The 21,629-nt window shown below is 40.9% G+C and overlaps 1 protein-coding gene across 1 annotated transcript; it reads right to left on the bottom strand.

Moving 5' to 3' along the window:
• Positions 1 to 214: 214 nt before the first annotated feature.
• Positions 215 to 19,708, bottom strand: pofut2 (protein O-fucosyltransferase 2). The gene is made up of 9 exons (XM_014173724.3): positions 19,289 to 19,708; positions 16,657 to 16,907; positions 9,278 to 9,422; positions 8,817 to 8,927; positions 8,504 to 8,570; positions 6,217 to 6,342; positions 5,816 to 5,996; positions 5,062 to 5,185; positions 215 to 4,031 (listed from the first exon to the last, which is right to left on the bottom strand). Exons 1-9 carry the CDS (start codon positions 19,477 to 19,479, stop codon positions 3,878 to 3,880), a joined length of 1,350 nt encoding a protein of 449 aa, XP_014029199.1. The 5' UTR covers positions 19,480 to 19,708; the 3' UTR covers positions 215 to 3,877.
• Between the last annotated feature and the right edge of the window lie 1,921 nt (positions 19,709 to 21,629).

The raw sequence follows: 21,629 nt of genomic DNA, 5'->3' as shown, positions 1-21,629 counted from the left end.
AGCCAACTCTTGAATATGATTATTGCCTACTGTTGTGCTATAGTAGTCAACTCTCATTATTAAAACAATAAACTCTCAATTGTACAAGCAAAGTGTATTTGATCAACTGATAAGATACATTCTGAGGTTTTTCCTCTTGAAATGAACCAATACATGTCCTCATCGTCACTGAACATAGATGCTTTCTCAGGAATAAAAACAGGGCTGGGTCTAGTTCTTTGAAAATAGTCTCTTTAATGGCGGTCACCTTAGAACATCTTGACAGGTGAAAGCTTTGTGTCAGTCTCAGTCCTTTTGTTGTAAGAAAAAAAGGAAAGAAAAAGGATTATGTAATCAGGGAAAATACGGTATGAGTCTTGAAAATAGTTTAAAATTAAATCCTTTCCCAAATGACAGACATACAAGTGGAAAAATACAAAAATGTAGTCTGTAGAACAAACGTTACTGTAATTGTAATCTTTGTCAGAGTTATGTTGATATCTGATCATATAAAAAAAAGATTATATTTGGGGTTTCAAATATTAATCCATGTTCACTATGCGGCTTTGAACTTACCTTTTAACAGGTCAAGTGGAACAAAAATGGCACATCAACATACTATATTTAGCCACTTATCTGCTTCTCTCTGTTGGAAAACTGCATTGTCAACCAAGCAGCAAAGTTTCTATCATAGGCTACACACAAAGGAAAACAAAAGAAAAAGAAAAAAGGTTTCTCAAGCTCACCAAAATGTGGTACAACATAATAAGGAAGATTCACAACCAAATAGACTTTGAATTGGCAGAAGTAAATGAAAGAAGACACTGCTCTTTCAATTCATGTTAACCCAACAAATAATTCCCCTGAAAGTATTCAGACCCTTTGACTTTTTCCACATATTTGTACGTTACAGCCTGATTCTAAAATTGATTAAATCGTTATTTTACCTCATCAATCTACACACAATACCCCATAATGACAAGGCAAAAACAGGTTTATAGAATTTCTCTCAAGCTCTGTCAGGTTGGATGGGGAGCATTGCTGCACAGTTAGTTTCAGGTCTCTCCAGAGATGTTCGATCGGGTTTAAGTCCGGGCTCTGGCTGGGCCACTCAAGGACATTCAGAGACTTGTTCCAAAGCCACTCCTGCGTTGTCTTGGCTGTGTGCTTAGGGTTGTTGTCCTGAGCGCTCTGGAGCAGGTTTTCATCAAGTGCCTTTTACTGAGGAGTGGCTTCCGTCTAGCCACTCTACAATAAAAGGCCTGATTGGTGGAATGCTGCAGAGATAGTTGTCCTTCTGGAAGGTTCTCGCATCTCCACAGAGGAACTCTGGAGCTCTATCAGAGTGACCAGTGGGTTCTTGGTCACCTCCCTGACCAAGGCCCTTCTCTACCGATTGCTCAGTTTGGCCAGACGACCAAACTTCTTCCATTTAAGAATGATGAAGGCCACTGTGTTCTTGGGGACCTTCATCAGTGCTACAAAAATGTTTTGGTACCCTTCCCCAGATCGGTGCCTCGACACAATCCTGTCTCTGAGCTCTCATGGCTTGGTTTTTGCTTTGACATGGATTTTCAACTGTGGAACCTTATATAGACAGGTGTGTGCCTTTCCAAATCATATCCAATCAATTGAATTTACCACAGGTGGGCTCCAATAAAGTTGTAGAAACATCTCAAGGATGATCAATGGAAACAGGATGCACCTGAGCTCAATTTCAAGTCTCACAGCAAAAGGGTCTGAATACTTATGTAAATAATCTGTTTTTTATATTTTATAAATTTGCAAAGAAATCTAAAAACCTGTTTTCGATTTGTTATTATGGGGTATTGCGTGTAGATTGCTGAGGATTTTCTTATTTAATCAATTTTAGAATAAGGCTTTAACGTAACAAAATGTGGAAAAAGTCAAGGGGTCTGAATACTTTCTGAAAGGAACTGTATACCATTATTTGCAGCCAAATCTGATTATCATTTTCACACATAATAGGTGGTGCCATCATGATTGATAAAACAATGGTTTATATATGTAAAGTTAGCAGACATGAGTGCAAACAAGTGAAAATAAAGTGGTGACCTTGAAAACATCTGACCTATAAAACGTATTTGAAGCTTTTTGTCTATTCACAGTTTGCACAATTCTCAAAACAATAAAAACATGACACAACAAAAACACTATTAGAACATATATTGTATATATATACAGTTGAAGTCGGAAGTTTACATACACCTTAGCCAAATACATTTAAACTCAGTTTTTCACAATTCCTGATATTTAATCCTAGTAAAAATTCCCTGTTTTAGGTCAGTTAGGATCACCACTTTATTTGAATGTGAAATGTCAGAATAATAATAGAGAGAATTATTTACTTCAGCTTTTATTTCTTTCATCACATTTCCAGTGGGTCATACTCAAATAGTATTTGGTAGCATTGCCTTTCAATTGTTTAACTTGGGTCAAACGTGTCAGGGTGCCTTCCACAAGCTTCCCACAATAAGTTGGGTGAATTTTGGCCCATTCCTCCTAACAGAGCTGGTGTAACTGAGTCAGGTTTGTAGGCATCCTTGCTCACACATGCGTTTTCAGTTCTGCCCACAAATTTTCGATAGGACTGAGGTCAGGGCTTTGTGATCGCCACTCCAATACCTTGACTTTGTTGTCCTTAAGCCATTTTGCCACAACTTTGGAAGTATGCTTGGGGTCATTGTCCATTTGGAAGACCCATTTGTGACCAAGCTTTAACTTCCTGACTGATGTCTGGAGATGTTGCTTCAATATATCCACATAATTTTCCTCATGATGCCATCTATTTTGTGAAGTGCACCAGTCCCTCCTGCAGCAAAGAACTCCCACAACATGATGCTGCCACCCCCGTGCTTCCCGGTTGGGATGGTGTTCTTTGGCTTGCAAGCCACCCCCTTTTTCCTCAAAACATAACGATGGTCATTATGGCCAAACAGTTCTATTTTTGTTTCATCAGACCAGAGGACCTTTCTCCAAAAAGTACGATCTTTGTCCCCATGTGCAGTTGCAAACCGTAGTCTGGATTTTTTATGGCGGTTTTGGAGCAGTAGCTTCTTCCCTGCTGAGTGGCCTTTCAGGTTATGTCGATATAGGACATGTTTTACTGTGGATATAGATAATTTGTACCTGTTTCCTCCAGCTTCTTCACAAGGTCCTTTGCTGTTGTTCTGGGATTGATTTGCAATTTTCGCACCAAAGTAAGTTAATCTCTTAGAGACAGAATGCATCTCCTTCCTGAGCAGTATGACTGCTGCGTGGTCCCATGGTGTTTATACTTGCGTACTATTGCTTGTACAGATGAACGTGGTACCTTCAGGCATTTGGAAATTGCTCCCAAGGATAAACCAGACTTGTGGAGGTCTACAATTTTTTTTTTCTGAGGACTTGGCTTATTTCTTTAGATTTTCCCACAATGTCAAGCAAAGTGGCACTGAGTTTGAAGGTAGTCCTTGAAGTACATCCACAGGTACACCTCCGATTGACTCAAATAATGTCAATTATTCATTCAGAAGCTTCTAAAGCCATGCCATCACTTTCTGTCATTTTCCAAGCTGTTTAAAGGCACAGTCAATTTAGTGTATGTAAACTTCTGACTCACTGGAATTGTGATACAGTGAAATAATCTGTCTGTAAACAATTGTTGGAAAAATTAGTTGTGCCATGCACAAAGTAGATGTCCTAACCGACTTTCCAAAACTATAGTTTGTTAACAAGAAATTTGTGGAGTGGTTGAAAAACAAGTTTTAATGACTCCAACCTAAGTGTATTGTAACTTCCGACTTCAACTGTATATCTAAAAATAACAAAGCTCCACTTTAACACTGCAATTGGCATGTTCTTTGAGAGCTGTTGAGAGGGATGTCACGTCATTGCATCAGTAAACTATTTTCCAGTGTGTGGGCTGTTCACACTCCTTCTCACTGTCCCCACAGAAGCGGTTGTAGGTAGTTTTGGGGTCGAATCCCAGAATCTCTCTCTCCTCGTGGATCCGGAAAGAGAAGGTCGACACAGATGTTCCGATAAAATACCTGGGAAATGGGAGGGTGATAGAGGTTATTCAATGCAACTTTATCTATCCCACCAGAGGCAATTAAGAAAGACAAGTCCATTTTACAAGTATCGAATCAATAGAAAGTCTTCAACACACGAAATACAGTATACAATAGACTTCACATTCATCATCACCCCATACAATACACAACAGGCTAATAATATAGATTTAAATGCAGTGCAAATATTCTAAAGTGCAGTAGAAGTGTAATTATGTGTTTAACACTCCAGTACTGTATTAGATTTCTAGTGGAGTGATCCAGAATCTAATGTTACTGGAATGCACCCTCAGATGATTTTAAGGGACAATGGCTTTCAGGTCCATATGTGGGTCTGACTTACACAGGTGACAAAAACAACTATTGTACCAAATGATCCATTAGTTCAGTTGAAAATATTTACTTAATTTAACAGCAGAATCTTGGACAACATAGAGTACAATATATATACAGTATGTTTGAAGTACAGAGTATTATCATGAACACCTAGATCTTCCATCTCACATTTAAAATGGGATACAGAAACTTCAATGATCTTACTTTACTCCTTCAAGAATATTTAAATGATACTGTTTATCCCTCTATCATGGGTGGCTTATTACATTTAAACATTTTGATGTCGAGTAATGATGATGTAAAGCAAACCTCGAAAATGTTTTAAGGAATTGTTTCGGCCTATTTTTACACTGCTCTGACAATCAAATTACCTTTACAGACATTTGATAAAAATATGATCTTAAAAGGACACCTACATGCTAATAAAATAATTACAATACTGTAAGTAGTATCACATGACCCACTATCCTACTGTAGCCTACAGAACGTGAGGGTAACAAAAGCTGTTTAACTAAAGTATGATCGCGTGCACTTCAACAAAAGAAAAGTACAAGAATGTCTGCATCATGTGTACTTGTCACAGCTCCCCACCCTCAGTCTGCACACATTGTGCAACATGTTCTTTCAACTGAATGGTGGAACATAGAAGCATTCATTGTGAGGAGAGCTGTACCTGGCATGTGCGCAGATCCATTGGTCGACGATAGCCACGCCCCCGTCCTTGAGTAGTTCCAGGTCCTCCCAGGTGGGCTCAAAGCGTGTAATCTCTGGTAATATCTTCTTCAGCTCCTCCAGCTCTGCACAAGACAGACAGATGCCTCATCAGGAACACACTGGCCTTAGAGCCATACTCTGACTGGCCCTATTGTCTAGATCTAGAGATTAGATTAGAAAAGTGTATTGAAGTGTCACTCCACAATGATACAATAATACAAAAACAACAACTCAAATTCTACTGTATAATACATTATATCATACACATGTAAGCATAATCAAAAAACAAAGTACAGTAGAAAAAAGGACAATTAGGCATTTATAAAGAAACATCCCCGTTGGGGGATAAGGTGGCAGGCTTTGGCACAGGCATTTACATTATTGTTACCTGATTAAATCTCACACAATTTATTATTTTCATCTAGACCGTTAAAATTATAATTTTGTCTGGAGAGCTGATGAAAAAGACAATCCTTAATGTCATTGTATAACCCACAGACTCTCTGTGGAGTAGGCTACAGACAGCATAAACCTGCCAAGCCTCTACTGGGTTATACGGTTGGGGTCAATTCCATTTCAAAAGTCAACTGAAATTCTAATTCCTAACACAATTATTTTGTTATTTCCTTAGGGCTGCAAATATGAATGGCTTTATTTTCAACTTATTTATCTTACTTTCAACATCAATCAATGGCACCAAAGTACAACTGTACCTTCCTCATCTGCGTCAGTGGCAACAAAGACTCTGTCTAGTTTGTTTTTCTTCATGAGGTTCCTGATCTTCTTGACAGCTCCTTTGAGGCTGGGCACATCCTCTCTGTGACCCCAGATAAAATCCTTCCTTCTCAGGTGGACACCCAGGTACGGCCCCCCTCTGGCAGAACCCAGCTTATTCTGAGTTTACACACAGAAATGAATAACACGTCAAACCACTCATGCCCAATTAAAATTACCCACCAATAGCAAAACAGAACTATTCTTAGCTTAAGACATTTCCCCCCCATTTTTCCCAACACAGTACATGTTGCTAGTGCAACAAATAATCAATGTGGATAGATAAATACATATAATTTAAATGTGCAAGGTGTGTATGTATGTGAAAAGGTCTGAAAACCTTAATGCGAGTCCAGTCCTCGTTGTATATGGTCTGGTCCTGCTCGTCTGTGGAGTTCAGGTACTTTGCACGGAACTCGTCCCCTAGGAGACGCAGGTGTTTGGCAAAGACCATACTGCGGCGAGTCTACAGAGGAGAAGACACAAAAAGACTTAGGCAAAATGGAGGAGTGTTAAACAAATCAGGAAGAACTATTCACTACTCTGCATTAAAGTAACTACCAGTGTTACCAGATTTCTATGAAATATGACCTATAATTAATTACAATATACAGTTGAAGTCGGAAGTTTACATACATCTTAGCCAAATACATTTAAACTCAGTTTTTCACAATTCCTGACATTTAATCCTAGTAAAAATTCCCTGTCTTAGGTCAGTTAGGATCACCACTTTATTTTAAGAATGTGAAATGTCAGAATAATAGTAGAGAGCATGATTTATTTCAGCTTTAATTTCTATCATCACAATCCCAGTGGGTCAGAAGTTTACATACACTCAATTAGTATTTGGTAGCATTGCCTTTCAATTGTTTAACTTGGGTCTGTCACGTCCTGACCAGCAGATGGAGCTGTTGTAGTAGTTTGGGGGTCAGGACGTGGCAGTCTTGTGTGTGTGTTTGAATGTTCTGTGTGTCTTGTGACTCCTGATCAGGAACAGCTGGGGATCGTTGTTCCTGATTGGGAGTCATATATGTAGGAGTATGTTTGTCACTGGGGGTTGTGGGTGGTTGTTTTTGCACTGTGTTTATAGCCTGCAGAACTGGCACTGTTGTCAGCTTTTTTGTGTTGTTAAGTGGATGCTTTACTCCTTATTTTTAATTAAAGATGAGTATTCACATACCTGCTGCGCCTTGGTCCATTTATGAAGACAGCCGTTACAGAGTCAAACGCGTCGGGTAGCCTTCCACAAGCTTCCCACAATAAGTTGGGTGAATTTTGGCCCATCCATCCTGACAGAGCTGGTGTAACTTATTCAGGTTTGTAGGCCTCCTTGCTCACACATGCTTTTTCAGTTCTGCCCACAAATTTTCTATGGGATTGAGGTCAGGGCTTTGTGATGGACACTCCAATACCTTGACTTTGTTATCCTTAAGCCATTTTGCTACAACTTTGGAAGTATGCTTGGGGTCATTGTCCATTTGGAAGACCCATTTGCGACCAAGCTTTAACTTCCTGACTGAAGTCTCTGAGATGTTGCTTCAATACATCCACATAATTTTCCTCCTCATGATGCCATCTATTTTATGAAGTGCACCAGTCCCTCTTGCAGCAAAGCACCCCCAAAACCTGCTGCCACCCCCGTGCTTCACGGTTGGGATGGTATCCTCGGCTTACAAGCCTCCCCCTTTTTCCTCCTAACAAAACGATGGTCATTATGGCCAAACGGTTGCATTTTTGTTTCATCAAACCCGAGGACATTTCTCCAAAAAGTACGATCTTTGTCCCCATGTGCATTTGCAAACTGTAGTCTGGCTGTTTTTTTATGGTGGTTTTTGAGCAGCAGCTTCTTCCTTGCTGAGCAGCCTTTCAGGTTATGTCAATATAGGACTCGTTTTACTCGTTCCACCAGCATCTTCACAAGGTCCTTTGCTGTTGTTCTGGGATTGATTTGCACTTTTCGCACCAAAGTACGTTCATCTCTAGGAGACAGAACTCTAGGAGACAGTCTCCTTCCTGAGCGGTATGACGGCTGCGTGGTACTTACAAACTATTGTTTGTACAGATGAACGTGGTACCTTCAGGTGTTTAGAAATTGCTCCCAAGGATGAACCAGACTCGTGGTGGTCTACAATTTATTTTTATGAGGTCTTGGCTAATTTCTTTTGATTTTCCCATGATATCAAGCAAAGAGGAACTGAGTTTGAAGGTAGGCCTTGAAATACATCCACAGGTACACCTCCAATTGACTCAAATGATGTCAGTTAGCCTATCAGAAGCTTCTAAAGCCATGACATCATTTTCTGGAATTTTCCAAGCTGTTTAAAGACACAGTCAACTTAGTGTATGTAAACTTCTGACCCACTGGAATTGTGATACAGTGAACTATAAGTGAAATAATCTGTCTGTAAACAATTGTCGGAAAAATTACTTATGTCATGCACAAAGTAGATGTCCTAACCGACTTGCCAAAATAAAGTTTGTTAACAAGACATTTGTGGCGTGGTTGAAAAACGAGTTTTAATGACTCTAACCTAAGTGTATGTAAACTTCCGACTTCAACTGTATGATTGTAGGCTGTCAACCATTACCAGACAGATACATTCTTTACAACTTGACATCAGACTTACATCCCAGTAGTCCTTTCCTGCGTAGTGATCATGGAGGACAGTCTCTGCTTTGTCCAACATCACAGAACTGCGGGGATATGAAAGGAAAGAGCTCCATCAGTGAACACATGTCCACATCTCATACAGTACATACAACAAATCCAATAAAGACTATGCTGCCAACTCTAGAATATTACTTTTTGTTTTAGTTTAAATAGGAAGTCCACATTAAACCTGTAGTGGTTGTATAATTATATCACATCCTTAGACAAGAAGATTCGGATTCAATAATTGTATCTATCTTAGCCAAACACATGGACATTTATTGACTCACGTTGATGTGATGTTGTTCTGCAGGAGTGGTGCCAGGATGGAGGCGTGGCCCTGAGCTGACAGACAAGTGACGTTCACACCCCTGGTTTCCTCATAGCCCCAAAACCATCCTCTAACAGAGGGAGAGGAAGGAAAAGAAAGAGGTGAGACATGCTTTGAAATTAGGGAAAACTGCTCACAACGAACATGACAATTGTATTTATATGAATATAAGTCATACTCACTACACCCACTATACTTCTACTACTACTACTACAGCTTGTTCCACTGCCATAAAACACATTTTAATAGCTGAAGCAAGTATTTACCTTTGATAATTCAACTTTGCGAGACATAAAGGTAGGTAAGCACAGATGCCAAACTCATTGTTAGTGTCCACATGCAGTAGTCCTATGCATCTTTGGAATGTAGTGTTGAATCTATTATGTTCCTATCCATCTCTGAAACTGGTGATTACTGTACCTGTAATAACCCTGTTTGTCTTTGGAGTACAATAACCGTTCAACGCAGGGTCGCTGGTCCACTTTCTCCTCCCATTTCCCGTCAGTCCACCCTTCAGCGTAGTTCTGTAGCACCAGGACCTGTTCAATAAATGGGCCTCCAGACTCTGGAGCCAAAAACATGGAAATTTAACATGTTACTTTAAGCCTGAAGGTATAATGTTTTATATCTTCTTATAAGTATGTAAAAGCCTTTATAACCATGTATCATTATGCATTAATTATACCTATGGAACAATCCTTAACAGAGGAAAAAAATGGAAATCAGCCAGATGTCAGGTAAAGTTGACCAACCACAAAAACATGGAAATTTACTAAAATGTCTGAGGGGTGACCAGATGTATTTTTCTTTTACGTTGGCCTTTCCAGCACGATCCCAGCAACTATGGTGGATACAAAACCAGACCAGCCCAGTACAGGGACTCGTTTACAGCTGCGATGTAACTTAAGCATTAAGATGATCATACCAGATGCATCGTTATTTACGCACTAAATAATGCAGTAAATCACAGATTGGGCACATCATTGCACACATATCACGAAACACATTCAGGCAAAAATTACAGACAGCAGCCTAGTCGCAAAATATACATTGCCTTGCGAAAGTATTCACCCCCCTTGGCATTTTTCCAATTTTGTTGCCTTACAACCTGGAATTAAAATAGATTTTGGGGGGATTTGTAATCATTTGATTTATACAACATGCCTACCACTTTGAAGATGCAAAATATTTTTGGGGGTGAAACAAACAAGAAATAAAGACAAAAAAACTGAACTTGAGCGTGCATAACTATTCACCCCCCAAAGTCAATACTTTGTAGAGCCACCTTTTGCAGCAATTACAGCTGCAAGTCTCTTGGGATATGTCTCTATAAGCTTGGCACATCTAGCCACTGGAATTTATGCCCATTCTTCAAGGCAAAACTGCTCCATCTCCTTCAAGTTGGATGGGTTCCTGCTGGTGTACAGCAATCTTTCAGTCATACCACAGATTCAATTGGATTGAGGTCTGGGCTTTGACTAGGCCATTCAAAGACATTTCAATGTTTCCCCTTAAACCACTCAAGTGTTGCTTTAGCAGTATGCTTAGGGTCATTGTCCTGCTGGAACGTGAACATCCGTCCCAGTCTCAAATCTCTGGAAGACTGAAACAGGTTTCCCTCAAGAATTTCCCTGTATTTAGCGCCATCCATCAATCCTTCAATTCTGACCAGTTTCCCAGTCCCTGCTGATGAAAAACATCCCCACAGCATGATGCTGCCACAACCATGCTTCACTGTGGGGATGGTGTTCTCAGGGTGATGGGAGGTGTTAGGTTTTGCCAGACATAGCGTTTTCCTTGATGGCCAAAAAGCTACATTTTAGTCTCAGCTGACCAGAGTACCTTCTTCCATATGTTTGGGGAGTCTCCCACATGCCTTTTGGTGAACACCAAATGTGTTTGCTTATGTTTCTTTAAGCAATGGCTTTTTTCTGGCCATTCTTCCGTAAAGCCCAGCTCTGTGGAGTGTACGGCTTAAAGTAGCCCTTCGGACAGATACTCCAATCTCCGCTGTGGAGCTTTGCAGCTCCTTCAGGGTTATCTTTGGTCTCTTTGTTGCCTCTCTGATTAATGCCCTCCTTGCCTGGTCCATGAGTTTTGGTGGGCAGCCCCCTCTTGGCAGGTTTGTTGTGGTGCCATATTCGTTCCATTTTTTAATAATGGATTTAAATGTGCTCCGTGGGATGTTCAAAGTTTCTGATATTTTTTTATAACCCAACCCTGATCTGTACATCTTCACAACTTTGTCCCTGACCTGTTTGGAGAGCTCCTTGGTCTTCATGGTGCTGCTTGCTTGTTGGTGCCCCTTGTTTAGTGGTGTTGCAGACTCTGGAGCCTTTCAGAACAGGTGTGTATATATACTGAGATCATGTGACACTTAGATTGCACACAGGTGGACTTTATTTAATTAATTATGTGACTTCTGAAGGTAATTAGTTGCACCAGATCTTATTTAGGGGCTTCATAGCAAAGGGGGTGAATACATATGCACGCACCAATTTTCCGTTTAGAGTAAACTTTTTTTTAAATTGATTTCACTTCACCAATTTGGACTATTTTGTGTATGCCCATTACATGAAATCCAAATAAAAATCAATTTAAATTACAGGTTGTAATGCAACAAAATAGGAAAAACACCAAGGGGGTGAATACTTTTGCAAGGCACTGTAATTCAATTGATTTAACATGATTGAAATAACATACATAAGACCATGTACAATGCCTTCAGAAAGTTAACACCCCGTGATGTTTTCCACATTCTGTTGTGTTAGTCTGAATAAGCTCAGGAGTAAACATTTTCCTTACATGTCACATAATAAGTTGAACTGACTCTGTGTGCAATACTGTTTAGCATGATATTTGAATTACTCTACCCCATCTTTGTACCCCACACACACACAATTATCTTTAAGGTCCCTCAGTCGAGCAGTGAGTTTCAAGCACAGATTCAACCACGAAGACCAGGGAGATTTTCTAACGGGTCGTAAAGAAGGGCACCTATTAGTAAATGGGTATAAAAAAAGCATACACTGAATATCCCTTTGAGCATGGTGCAGTTATTAATTACACTTTGGATGGTGTATCAATACACCCGGTCACTACAAATATACAGGCATTCTTCCTAACTCAGTTGCCACAGAGGAAGGAAACCGCTCAGAGATTTATATAAAACAGTTAGAGTTTAATGGCTGTGATAAGAGATAACTGAGGATGGATCAACAACACTGCAGTTACTCCACAATACTAACCTAAATGACAGTGAAAAGAAGGAAGCCTGTACAGAATAAAATATTCCTAAACATGCATTCTGTTTGTAATAAGGCACTAAAGTAGAACTGCAAAAAATCTGACAAAGAAATAACTTTTTTGTCCTGAATAAAAAGCGTTATGTTTGGGGAAAATCCAACACGTCACTGAGTACCACTCTTCATATTTTCAAGCATTGTGGTGGCTGGGTATGCTTGTCATCTGTTTTTTTTGGAATAGAGCTAAGCACCGGCAAAATCCTAGAGGAAAACTTCAGTTTGCTTCCAGACACTGGGAGACAAATTAACCTTTCCGCAGGACAATTACCTAAAACACAAGGCCAAATATACACTGGAGTTGCTTACCAAGATGACATTGAAAGTTGCTGAGTGGCCTAGTTACAGTTTTAACTTAAATCGGCTTGAAAATCTATGGCAAGATTTGAAAATGGCTGTCAAGCAATGACCAACAACCAACTTGACAGAACATGAATGCATTTTTTAAGAATAATGGACAAATATTGTACAATCCAGGTGTGCAAAGTTCTTAGAGACCCACCCAGAAAGACTGCAGCTGTAATCGTTGCCAAAAGTGACATGTACTAACATGTATTGACTCAGGGGGTTGAATACTTATCTAAATCGACATATAATTGTGTTTTAATGTTAGAATTGTTCTTCCACTTTGACAGAGTATTTTGTGAATATCCTTGACAAAAAAATGACAATTAAATCTATTTCAAGGTGTCTGAAAAAGAGGAAAATTGAATACATTTAATGAGAGACATAAGAAAGATAGGAAACTATTTGTATTTTTCTTTACATATATTTTCCCATTTATTTTAGGCACTAAACTATCTCCATATACAGTGCATTCTGAAAGTTTTCAGACCCCTTCATTTTTCCCACATTTTGTTACGTTACAGCCTTATTATAAATGGATTTTAAAAAATCAATCCTCATCAATCTACACACATTACCCCATAATGACAAAGAAAAAACAGTTTTTTTAGAAACTTTAGCAAATGCATTAAAAATAAAAACTGAAATATTACATTTACATAAGTATTCAGACCCTTTATTCAGTACTTTAATGAAGCATCTTTGGCAGCGATTACAGCCTGGTGTCTTCTTGGTTATGACACTAAAAAGCTTGGCACACCAGTATTTGGGGAGTTTCTCCCATTGTTCACTGCAGATCCTCTCAAGTTCTGGATGGGGAATGTCGCTGCACAGCTATTATCAGGTTTCTCCAGAGATGTTCGATCGGGTTCAAGTCCGGGTTCTGGCTGGGCCACTCAAGAATATTCAGAGACTTGTCCCGAAGCCACTCCTGTGTTGTCTTGGCTGTGTGCTTAGGGTTGTTGTCCTGTTGGAAGGTGAACCTTTGCCCCAGTCTGAAGTCCGAGCACTCTGGAGCAGGTTTTCATCAAGAATCAAATCAAATTTCAAATTTATTTATATAGCCCTTCGTACATCAGCTGATATCTCAAAGTGCTGTACAGAAACCCAGCCTAAAACCCCAAACAGCAAGCAATGCATGTGAAAGAAGCACGGTGGCTAGGAAAAACTCCCTAGGAAAAAATCCCTAGAAAGGCCAAAAACCTAGGACGAAACCTAGAGAGGAACCAGGCTACGAGGGGTGGCCAATACTCTTCTGGCTGTGCCGGGTGGATATTATAACAGAACATGGTCAAGATGTTAAAATGTTCATAAATGATCAGCATGGTCAAATAATAATAATCATAGTAGTTGTCGAGGATGCAACAAGCACGTCCGGTGAACAGGTCAGGGTTCCATAGCCGCAGGCAGAACAGTTGAAACTGGAGCAGCAGCACGGCCAGGTGGACTGGGGACAGCAAGGAGTCATCATGCCAGGTAGTCCTGAGGCATGGTCCTAGGGCTCAGGTCCTCCGAGAGAAAGAAAGAAAGAGAAAGAGAGAATTAGAGAGAGCATATTTAAATTCACACAGGACACCGGATAAGACAAGAGAAATACTCCAGATGTAACAGACTGACCCTAGCCCCCCGACACATAAACTCCTGCAGCATAAATACTGGAGGCTGAGACAGGAGGGGTCAGGAGACACTGTGGCCCCATCCGATGAAACCCCCGGACAGGGCCAAACAGGCAGGATATAACCCCACCCACTTTGCCAAAGCACAGCCCCCACACCACTAGAGGGATGTCTCCAACCACCAACTTACCGTCCTAAGACAAGGCCGAGTATAGCCCACAAAGATCTCCGCCACGGCACAACCCAAGGGGGGGGGGCGCCAACCCAGACAGGAAGACCACGTCAGTGACTCAGCCCACTCAAGTGACGCACCCCTCCTATGGACGGCATGGAAGAACACCAGTACGCCAGTGACTCAGTCCCTGTAATAGGGTTAGAGGCAGAGAATCCCAGTGGAGAGAGGGGAACCGGCAAGGCAGAGACAGCAAGGGCGGTTCGTTGCTCCAGCCTTTCCGTTCACCTTCACACTCCTGGGCCAGACTATACTTAATCATAGGACCTACTGAAGAGATAAGTCTTCAAAGAATCTCGATCCCTTGATCCTGACTAGTCTCCCAGTCTCTGCAGCTGAAACACATCCCCAGAGCATGATGCTGCCACCATCATGCATCACCGTAGGGATGGTGCCAGGTTTCCTCCAGATGTGACACTTGGCATTCAGGCCAAAGAGTTCAATCTTGGTTTCATCAGACCAGAGAATCTTGTTTCTCATGGTCTGAAAGTCCTTTAGGTGCCTTTTGGCAAACTCCAAGTGGGCTGTCATGTGCCTTTTACTGAGGAGGGGCTTCCGTCTGGCCACTCTACCATAAAAGGCCTAAGAGAGAAACTCTGGAGCTCTCTCTGAGTGACCATCAGGTTCTTGGTCACCTACCTGACCAAGGCCCTTCTCCCCTGATTGCTCAGTTTGGCCGGCCGACCACCTCTGGGAAGAGTCTTGGTGGTTCCAAACTTCTTCCATTTAGGAATGATGGGGGCAACTGTGTTTTTGGGGACCTTCAATGCTGCAGAAACATTTTGGTACTCTTCCCCAGATCTGTGCCTCAACACAATCCTGTCTCGGAGCTCAACAGACAATTCCTTCGACCTCACGGCTTGGTTTTTGCTCTGGTATGCACTGTCCTTGTTAAAAACCTGTTTTCACTTTGTAATTATGGAGTATTGTGGATAGATTGATGATAATTAAAAAAAAATTTTTAATCCATTTTAGAATAAGGCTGTAACGTAACAACATGTGGAAAAAGGGAAGGGGTCTGAATACTTTCCGAATACACTAGACTTCCACAAAATGTTGAACTGGTACAGGGGACCTTCATACGAGTCTTTTGAGACTTGTGGGCGTCCTAGAGCAAAACAACCGACATGTATACTGAACAAAAATATAAACCCAACATGTTGGTACCATTTTTCATGAGCTGAAATCCCAGAAATGTTCCATACTCACAAAAAGCATATTTCTCTCAAATGATATGCACAAATTCGTTTACAACCCTGTTAGTGATCATTTCTCCTTTACCAAGATAATCCATCCACCAGACAGGAGTGGCATATCAATACGATGATTAAACAGCATGATCATTACACAGGTACACCTTGTGCCGGGGACAATAAAAGGCCACTCTAAAATGTGCAGTTGTGTCACACAACACAATGCCACTGATGTCTCAAGGCAATTGGCATGCTGACTGCAGGAATGTCCAACAGAGCTGTTGGCAGATAATTTCATGTTAATTTCTCTACCATAATCCGCCTCCAACGTAATTTTAGAGCATTTGGCAGTACATCCAAATGGCCTCTCAACTGCAGACCATTTGTAACCACGCCAGCACAGGACCTCCACATACATCTTTTTCACCTGCGGGATCTGAGGAGGAGGGGGGGTATTGTTGAGGAGTATTTATGTCTGTAATAAAGCCATTTTGTGGGAGAAAACTAACTTTGATTGGCTGGGCCTGGCTGAGTCCTGTGACATCCCAAAAATTGGTCTTCTCACAAAACAATTGTGTTCGTGAGAGTCTCATCCTGCCATAGTGGCTTGTAGGCCAAACCGTTCAGACGGTTTCGTGAGAAGACCAATTTTTGGGATGTCTCATGGTCTGACAAACACCACTCTAGCTCTGTCACCTTTCACCGCAGATGCAGAAGGGCTACATAAGCCCTTATTTTTGTATTATGTTAAGGGTTAAACCCACTTTGTAACATAACAAAATCTTAAAAAATTCAAGGGGTGTGAATACTTTCTGAAGGCACTGCAGCCTATGTATTTTTTAAGGCAGTCATCTCAGATTTCATTTGAAACCTTTTATCCTTCACTTGTTTGTAACAATTGCAAATACTTTGGCAACATTGTATTTGTTGTCAACTTTGTAGTCACGTTACTAACGAAGGCTCGGGGAAACACATCGGCCACTAAAGACACATGGTAAGATGGTTCTAACGATGATCTTAATGCTACGAAGGCTCTGGGAAACGAGGCACAGCTCAGTTCGAATCAGGTCAGTTCAGTAGTGTGGAAAGGGTATGAGACTGCTGAACTCACCAGCTATAAACTCCTCGTACTCTATGACAGGCACGTTGCCCTGCAGGCTGGTGAGGCTGAAGAACTCTCCCCAGGGGATCCTGATCTGGTGGATGTCTGGGCTCTGCCAGTGGTAAAGACGTCCCCAGGGGGGCAGCACCAGCACCCAGTCACTGTGTCTCCTCAGGGTCTTCACCAGGGATGCCATGCGAATGTACACGTCCCGACGCAGGTTGAAACCCTCTGGTGGGTTGATGTCGTAAAGCAGGTACCTGGCAGCATAAAGATATAGAGATAGTATTATACAATTCATTGTGTTCTATTAGGCTATGCGCCTGGCTGGCAGCCTCATAAACATGAGTTCTGTTGGAGCTAGACACTGCGGTCAAGTGAGGCAATTTGTGTGCGTGAATACATAACACTTTACGGTATCATGTGTTTTCTGGTGGGGAAACTGAGTAGGATGCACTGTCATGCACAGATTGAGACAAGCGCCTTATCAACAATTATTTTTGACACAATGCACATATTATGCCAGCTTAAAATATAGGTTAATATAACTGGTTATTCTTTATTACAGTGAACTTTGAGGTAACATTAATCAATTTTAACAGTTAAAATGGATGGTAAACATTTTGTAACATGTCTGCCACTAATACATTAGTAATCCATTGTCATTAAAATTGCAATGCATAACATGCCCACATTATGCCAGCTTCAACACTGGAAAAAACTCTAGTTTACTTTATATTGGAGTGAACTTTGATTAATTATAATTTTAAGACAGTAAAATTGGATGGTAAACATTTTGTCACATCTGTACACTTATTTCCCTTTAAAAAAAGGTTGCCAAAGGAAAGCCATTTTTCACATCTGTAACTCTAAACAAACTTGTTTTTCTCTGAGAATAGACATTTTCCTTAAGTGGATGTTTCCCCCAATCTACCCTAACACCAGTATTTACATCCACATTTGAAGGATATTTTTCCTTTAAAGTTATATAAAGTACAAAAAGTAGTAAAGTAACAAGTAATAAACAAGATGTTACAAAGGGGACAGATAGTAAAAAAAATATATATATATATTTTAAACAAGTGTTAACCTGCAATAAATAAGGTAGCTCACCTTGCTACCAACACAAGTTGTCCATCCAAAACATTAAGTTAATCAGGCATCCCAATGTCAGATAACCTCTCCATAAATATATCACTCTAAAGCACCCATGTGTTAGTATTTGTAGTTTTTTCAGTCTGAGGGCTAGTCTGCTATATCTTTCTGCGATTTCAACAAATGTTGTTTACTGACACTATACTGGTCTGTAGTGTGCGATCTGGTTGGCCTATGATTTCTTCCTCTATGTCCGTCCTTATGTATATTGTGGGCAGGTATGGCTGACACGTTTTCTTGAAAAGACGGCACACTTTGACCAGGGTCATCACCATGGTTTTGTCTACTGCTGCATGTTTCACGATTTCAACCATCTTAGATGGCATTGTAGCTGTCATAATATGGGCATGTTATGCTTTGCAATGTTAATGACAATGGATTAGTAATGTACTAGTGTCAAACATGAGAAAAAGTTTACCATCCAATTTTACTGTGTAAAAATGTAATTATGTTACCTCAAAGTTCACTGAAAATATAGAATAACCAAATATTTTAACCCATATTTTAAGCTGGCATAATAGCAATGGTCACCACACTGGATTAATGACCTACTAAAACAACAAGCTCACTTGCTGTGAAGATGTGTGTGTCCATGTGTGTTTGTATGTCATGACTGTAAACAATTATTGGTTTAACACTTGACAATTAAGCTACTGCAGCCTCTCTACCCGTGATATCAAAGTCATGTTTGATAAGGCGCAAAAACGAAATAAACGATGGTATAATTTTGATTATGGAAGACTGAATAAGTGTGCTTCAAACTATTTGCTTAGAATGATTTGTAGCTATCATCTATCTGTACATGACAGTGCATCAGACTCAGTTTCCCCACCAGAAAACACGCGACACCGTAAAGTGTTGTGTATTTGCGCACATTTTCACACGAAAACTGAAGAGCGGATGGCTTTGCGAGTGTCTGCTCACTTGACCGCAGTGAGCTATACCTCCCAGATACCCAGGTGATGTTCACTCATCGGCGGTCAGGCGGACAACTGTAGCCTACATTTGAACATTTTGTGTTAGTGTTGTGCCTGCCATACAGGTTGGATATGTTTTATTTGTATTTAACCTTTAACTAGGCAAGACAGTTAAGAACAAATTATTATTTACAATGACAGCCTACCAAAAGGCCTCCTGCGGGGACGGAGGCTGGGGTTAAAAATAAAAATATAGGACAAAACACACATCACGGCAAGAGAGACACCACAACACTACATAAAGAGAGATCTGAGACAACATAGTATGGCAGCAACACAACATGGCAGCAGCACAAAACATGGAACAAACAACAGCAAAGGCATATTTGATTTATTCTCAGTTTATAGAATGATTTCTGATTACATGATGTATCCCACGTCTTGAGCACATTTTTAAAACTAAAATGACTGCTCTAGAAGCAAATAACATATTCTATGCGTCCCTAACACAATATTGAAATACAAGCTACAGCATAGGTAGGCCATTGTGTTTAGCCTGCACCCCCTACCGTAGATCCCGTGCTGCTGCAACGGCTGGTGAAAAAACGGTATTTCCAGCTCGGAATGTATCTTCAGTTTGACCTTCGACGACTACAGCGCTCAACGCGAGAAAAGACAAACACAATTTGATTAAAGATTGCACAGAAAAAAGCCACAACACCGGTGAATTGAAACCTCTGCTAAATCTGTGGTCCGCCATTTTTTATTTAAGCAACGCACTTCCGGGAGGATGAAGCGTCTGTGGTTACATAGCAACTGCATTGATTTGTTTAACAATTTGTTAACAGTGAGTGTGTTCTTAAAGTAAATCTGCGCTCTGGGTGTTCGTATATTCATCAGTTATTCTGCGCTTTGACACACTCAGACAAGAGTGCTCTGAAATCGTAGTAGATAGCCAGAGCGAATTTACGAACGCACCCAGTATCTGAACGCGTTACAGGATGTGTTCGTAAATTCACTCTGGAGTACGCCAGAGCGTTGTCAAATTGTCGAAAATTCATAGCGTTGTCAGATTGTCCGTTCGTAAATTCAGAGATTTTCGTTATCTGGCGGTGGAGTAGGGTTGATCCGAGCGTTCTGACCTCACAACGACAGTCAAGCGCCGATGCTTGCTAGCTACTTCCAGACACAAATGAAAGAACACCTCACTGACTAGTTTACTCGCCCAAGCAGAGCTGTTTTCATGTTATCCAGAGCGTTGGTGACTATAACTGTGCTGCTGTCAACAATGGACTTACGCTTTACTGACACGGGCCATATTCAACGGGTGTTGAGTGTTAGTAAATTCGTCAGTTGTTTTGCGCTCTGGCACAGAGACGAGAGTGGTCTGAAATCTGAGTAGATAGCCAGAGTGAATTTACGAACGCACCCACAAGTATCACTACAGATAGAAGAATGATCCTGATGTTTCACCTGACGTATACATCTGAAGCATCCGGTAGGCGTTTCCACCTACCACCAAATATGGTGATGAGAGGAAGAGTGACCGGCAGTGGGAGAAGACGGAGCGAGATGGATTTTGCCCGACATTCTGCACATTATTTCATCAACGAAACATTTGATCTCAATACAGTTTTATGTTCCAAAAACTGCAGTCTTTTACGAACAGAGTGATCAACGTTTTGTAGACTTTAACCTTTGCCAAAGTTAAAAAAAAATTGCGTTGTTTAAAAGGAGTGCAAGGCCCGATTGAGTTATTGCACACGCGCGTTTCACAGAGTAGGCGTTCCCTAATGGAAATATGCAAAAATATGCTAGAACACGACAATAGGATCTCGCTAGCTCTTGCTTGGCTCTGACCGCCTCCTTGCTTGTCCTGCCCACTGTGATTCATTTGCTGCCGTTGGAAACGACAGGCAGTGGTCTATCTTGGGTTAGTTATACAAATCTTTGGTATCACCTGCCAATGTATGCGTGTGTGAAGGGGGTAGATTTTTAGGCTGCTCAATTATATTCTTCCTAATTTTCTTTCTATAAGTTTACATTATGTGCACAGACAGTAAGATTGGAATACAATTTAGAAAGTCCCATTCCAGAAACATTCCATATCACTCAATTGATATTTTGGTTTAATATGGTATATAATGAATAGAATATAATAGAAATATAGTAGAATATAAAAGCATTAGATCCTATAAATGTTACTTTCACCTAGAGTAACTGTCACACTTGATATTTTGATAGAATATAATAGATCCTACACATCATGTTACTTGAAACTATGCCATCTTCTGATGGCATTGAGGAGTACACCACATCAGTCACTGGCTTTATAAATAAGTGCATCGAGGACATTGTCCCCACAGTGACTGTACGTACATACCCCAACCAGAAGCCATGGATTACAGGCAACATTCGCACTGATCTAAAGGGTACCACTGCCACTTTCAAGGTGTGGGACTCTAACCCGGAAGCTTATAAGAAATCCTGCTATGCCCTCCGACGAACCATCAAACAGGCAAAGCGCCAATACAGGACTAAGATTGAATTGTACTACCTCGGCTCCGACACTCGTCGGATGTGGCAGGGTCTGCAAACTATTACAGACTACAAAGGGAAGCACAGCCGCGAGCTGCCCAGTGACACGAGCCTACCAGACGAGCTAAATCACTTCCATGCTCGCTTCGAGGCAAGCAACACTGAGGCAGCATGAGAGCATGCGCTGTTCCGGATGACTGTGTGATCATGCTCTCCGTAGCCGACGTGAGTAAGACCTTTAAACAGGTCAACATTCACAAGGCCGCTGGGCCAGACGGATTACCAGGACGTGTGCTCCGGGCATGTGCAGACATTTTCAACATGTCCCTGATTGAGTCTGTAATACCAACATGCTTCAAGCAGACCACCATA

This window comes from Salmo salar, chromosome 25, assembly GCF_965601325.2.
Source record: "Salmo salar chromosome 25, fSalSal1, whole genome shotgun sequence".
Taxonomy (NCBI): Eukaryota; Metazoa; Chordata; class Actinopteri; order Salmoniformes; family Salmonidae; genus Salmo; species Salmo salar.
The sequence above is the reverse complement of the archived record's forward strand: the minus strand, read 5'-3'. Positions and strand labels throughout refer to the sequence as shown.

Coding starts and splice junctions, on each gene's coding strand:
- pofut2 (XM_014173724.3), bottom strand. CDS start 19,479: ATGGCGGACCACAGATTTAGCAGAGGTTTCAATTCACCGGTGTTGTGG. Junction 16,908..19,288: donor GCAGCAGCACGGGATCTACG/GTAGGGGGTGCA, acceptor TTATGCTGCCAG/GTACCTGCTTTACGACATCA. Junction 9,423..16,656: donor GTACGAGGAGTTTATAGCTG/GTGAGTTCAGCA, acceptor TTTTGGCTCCAG/AGTCTGGAGGCCCATTTATT.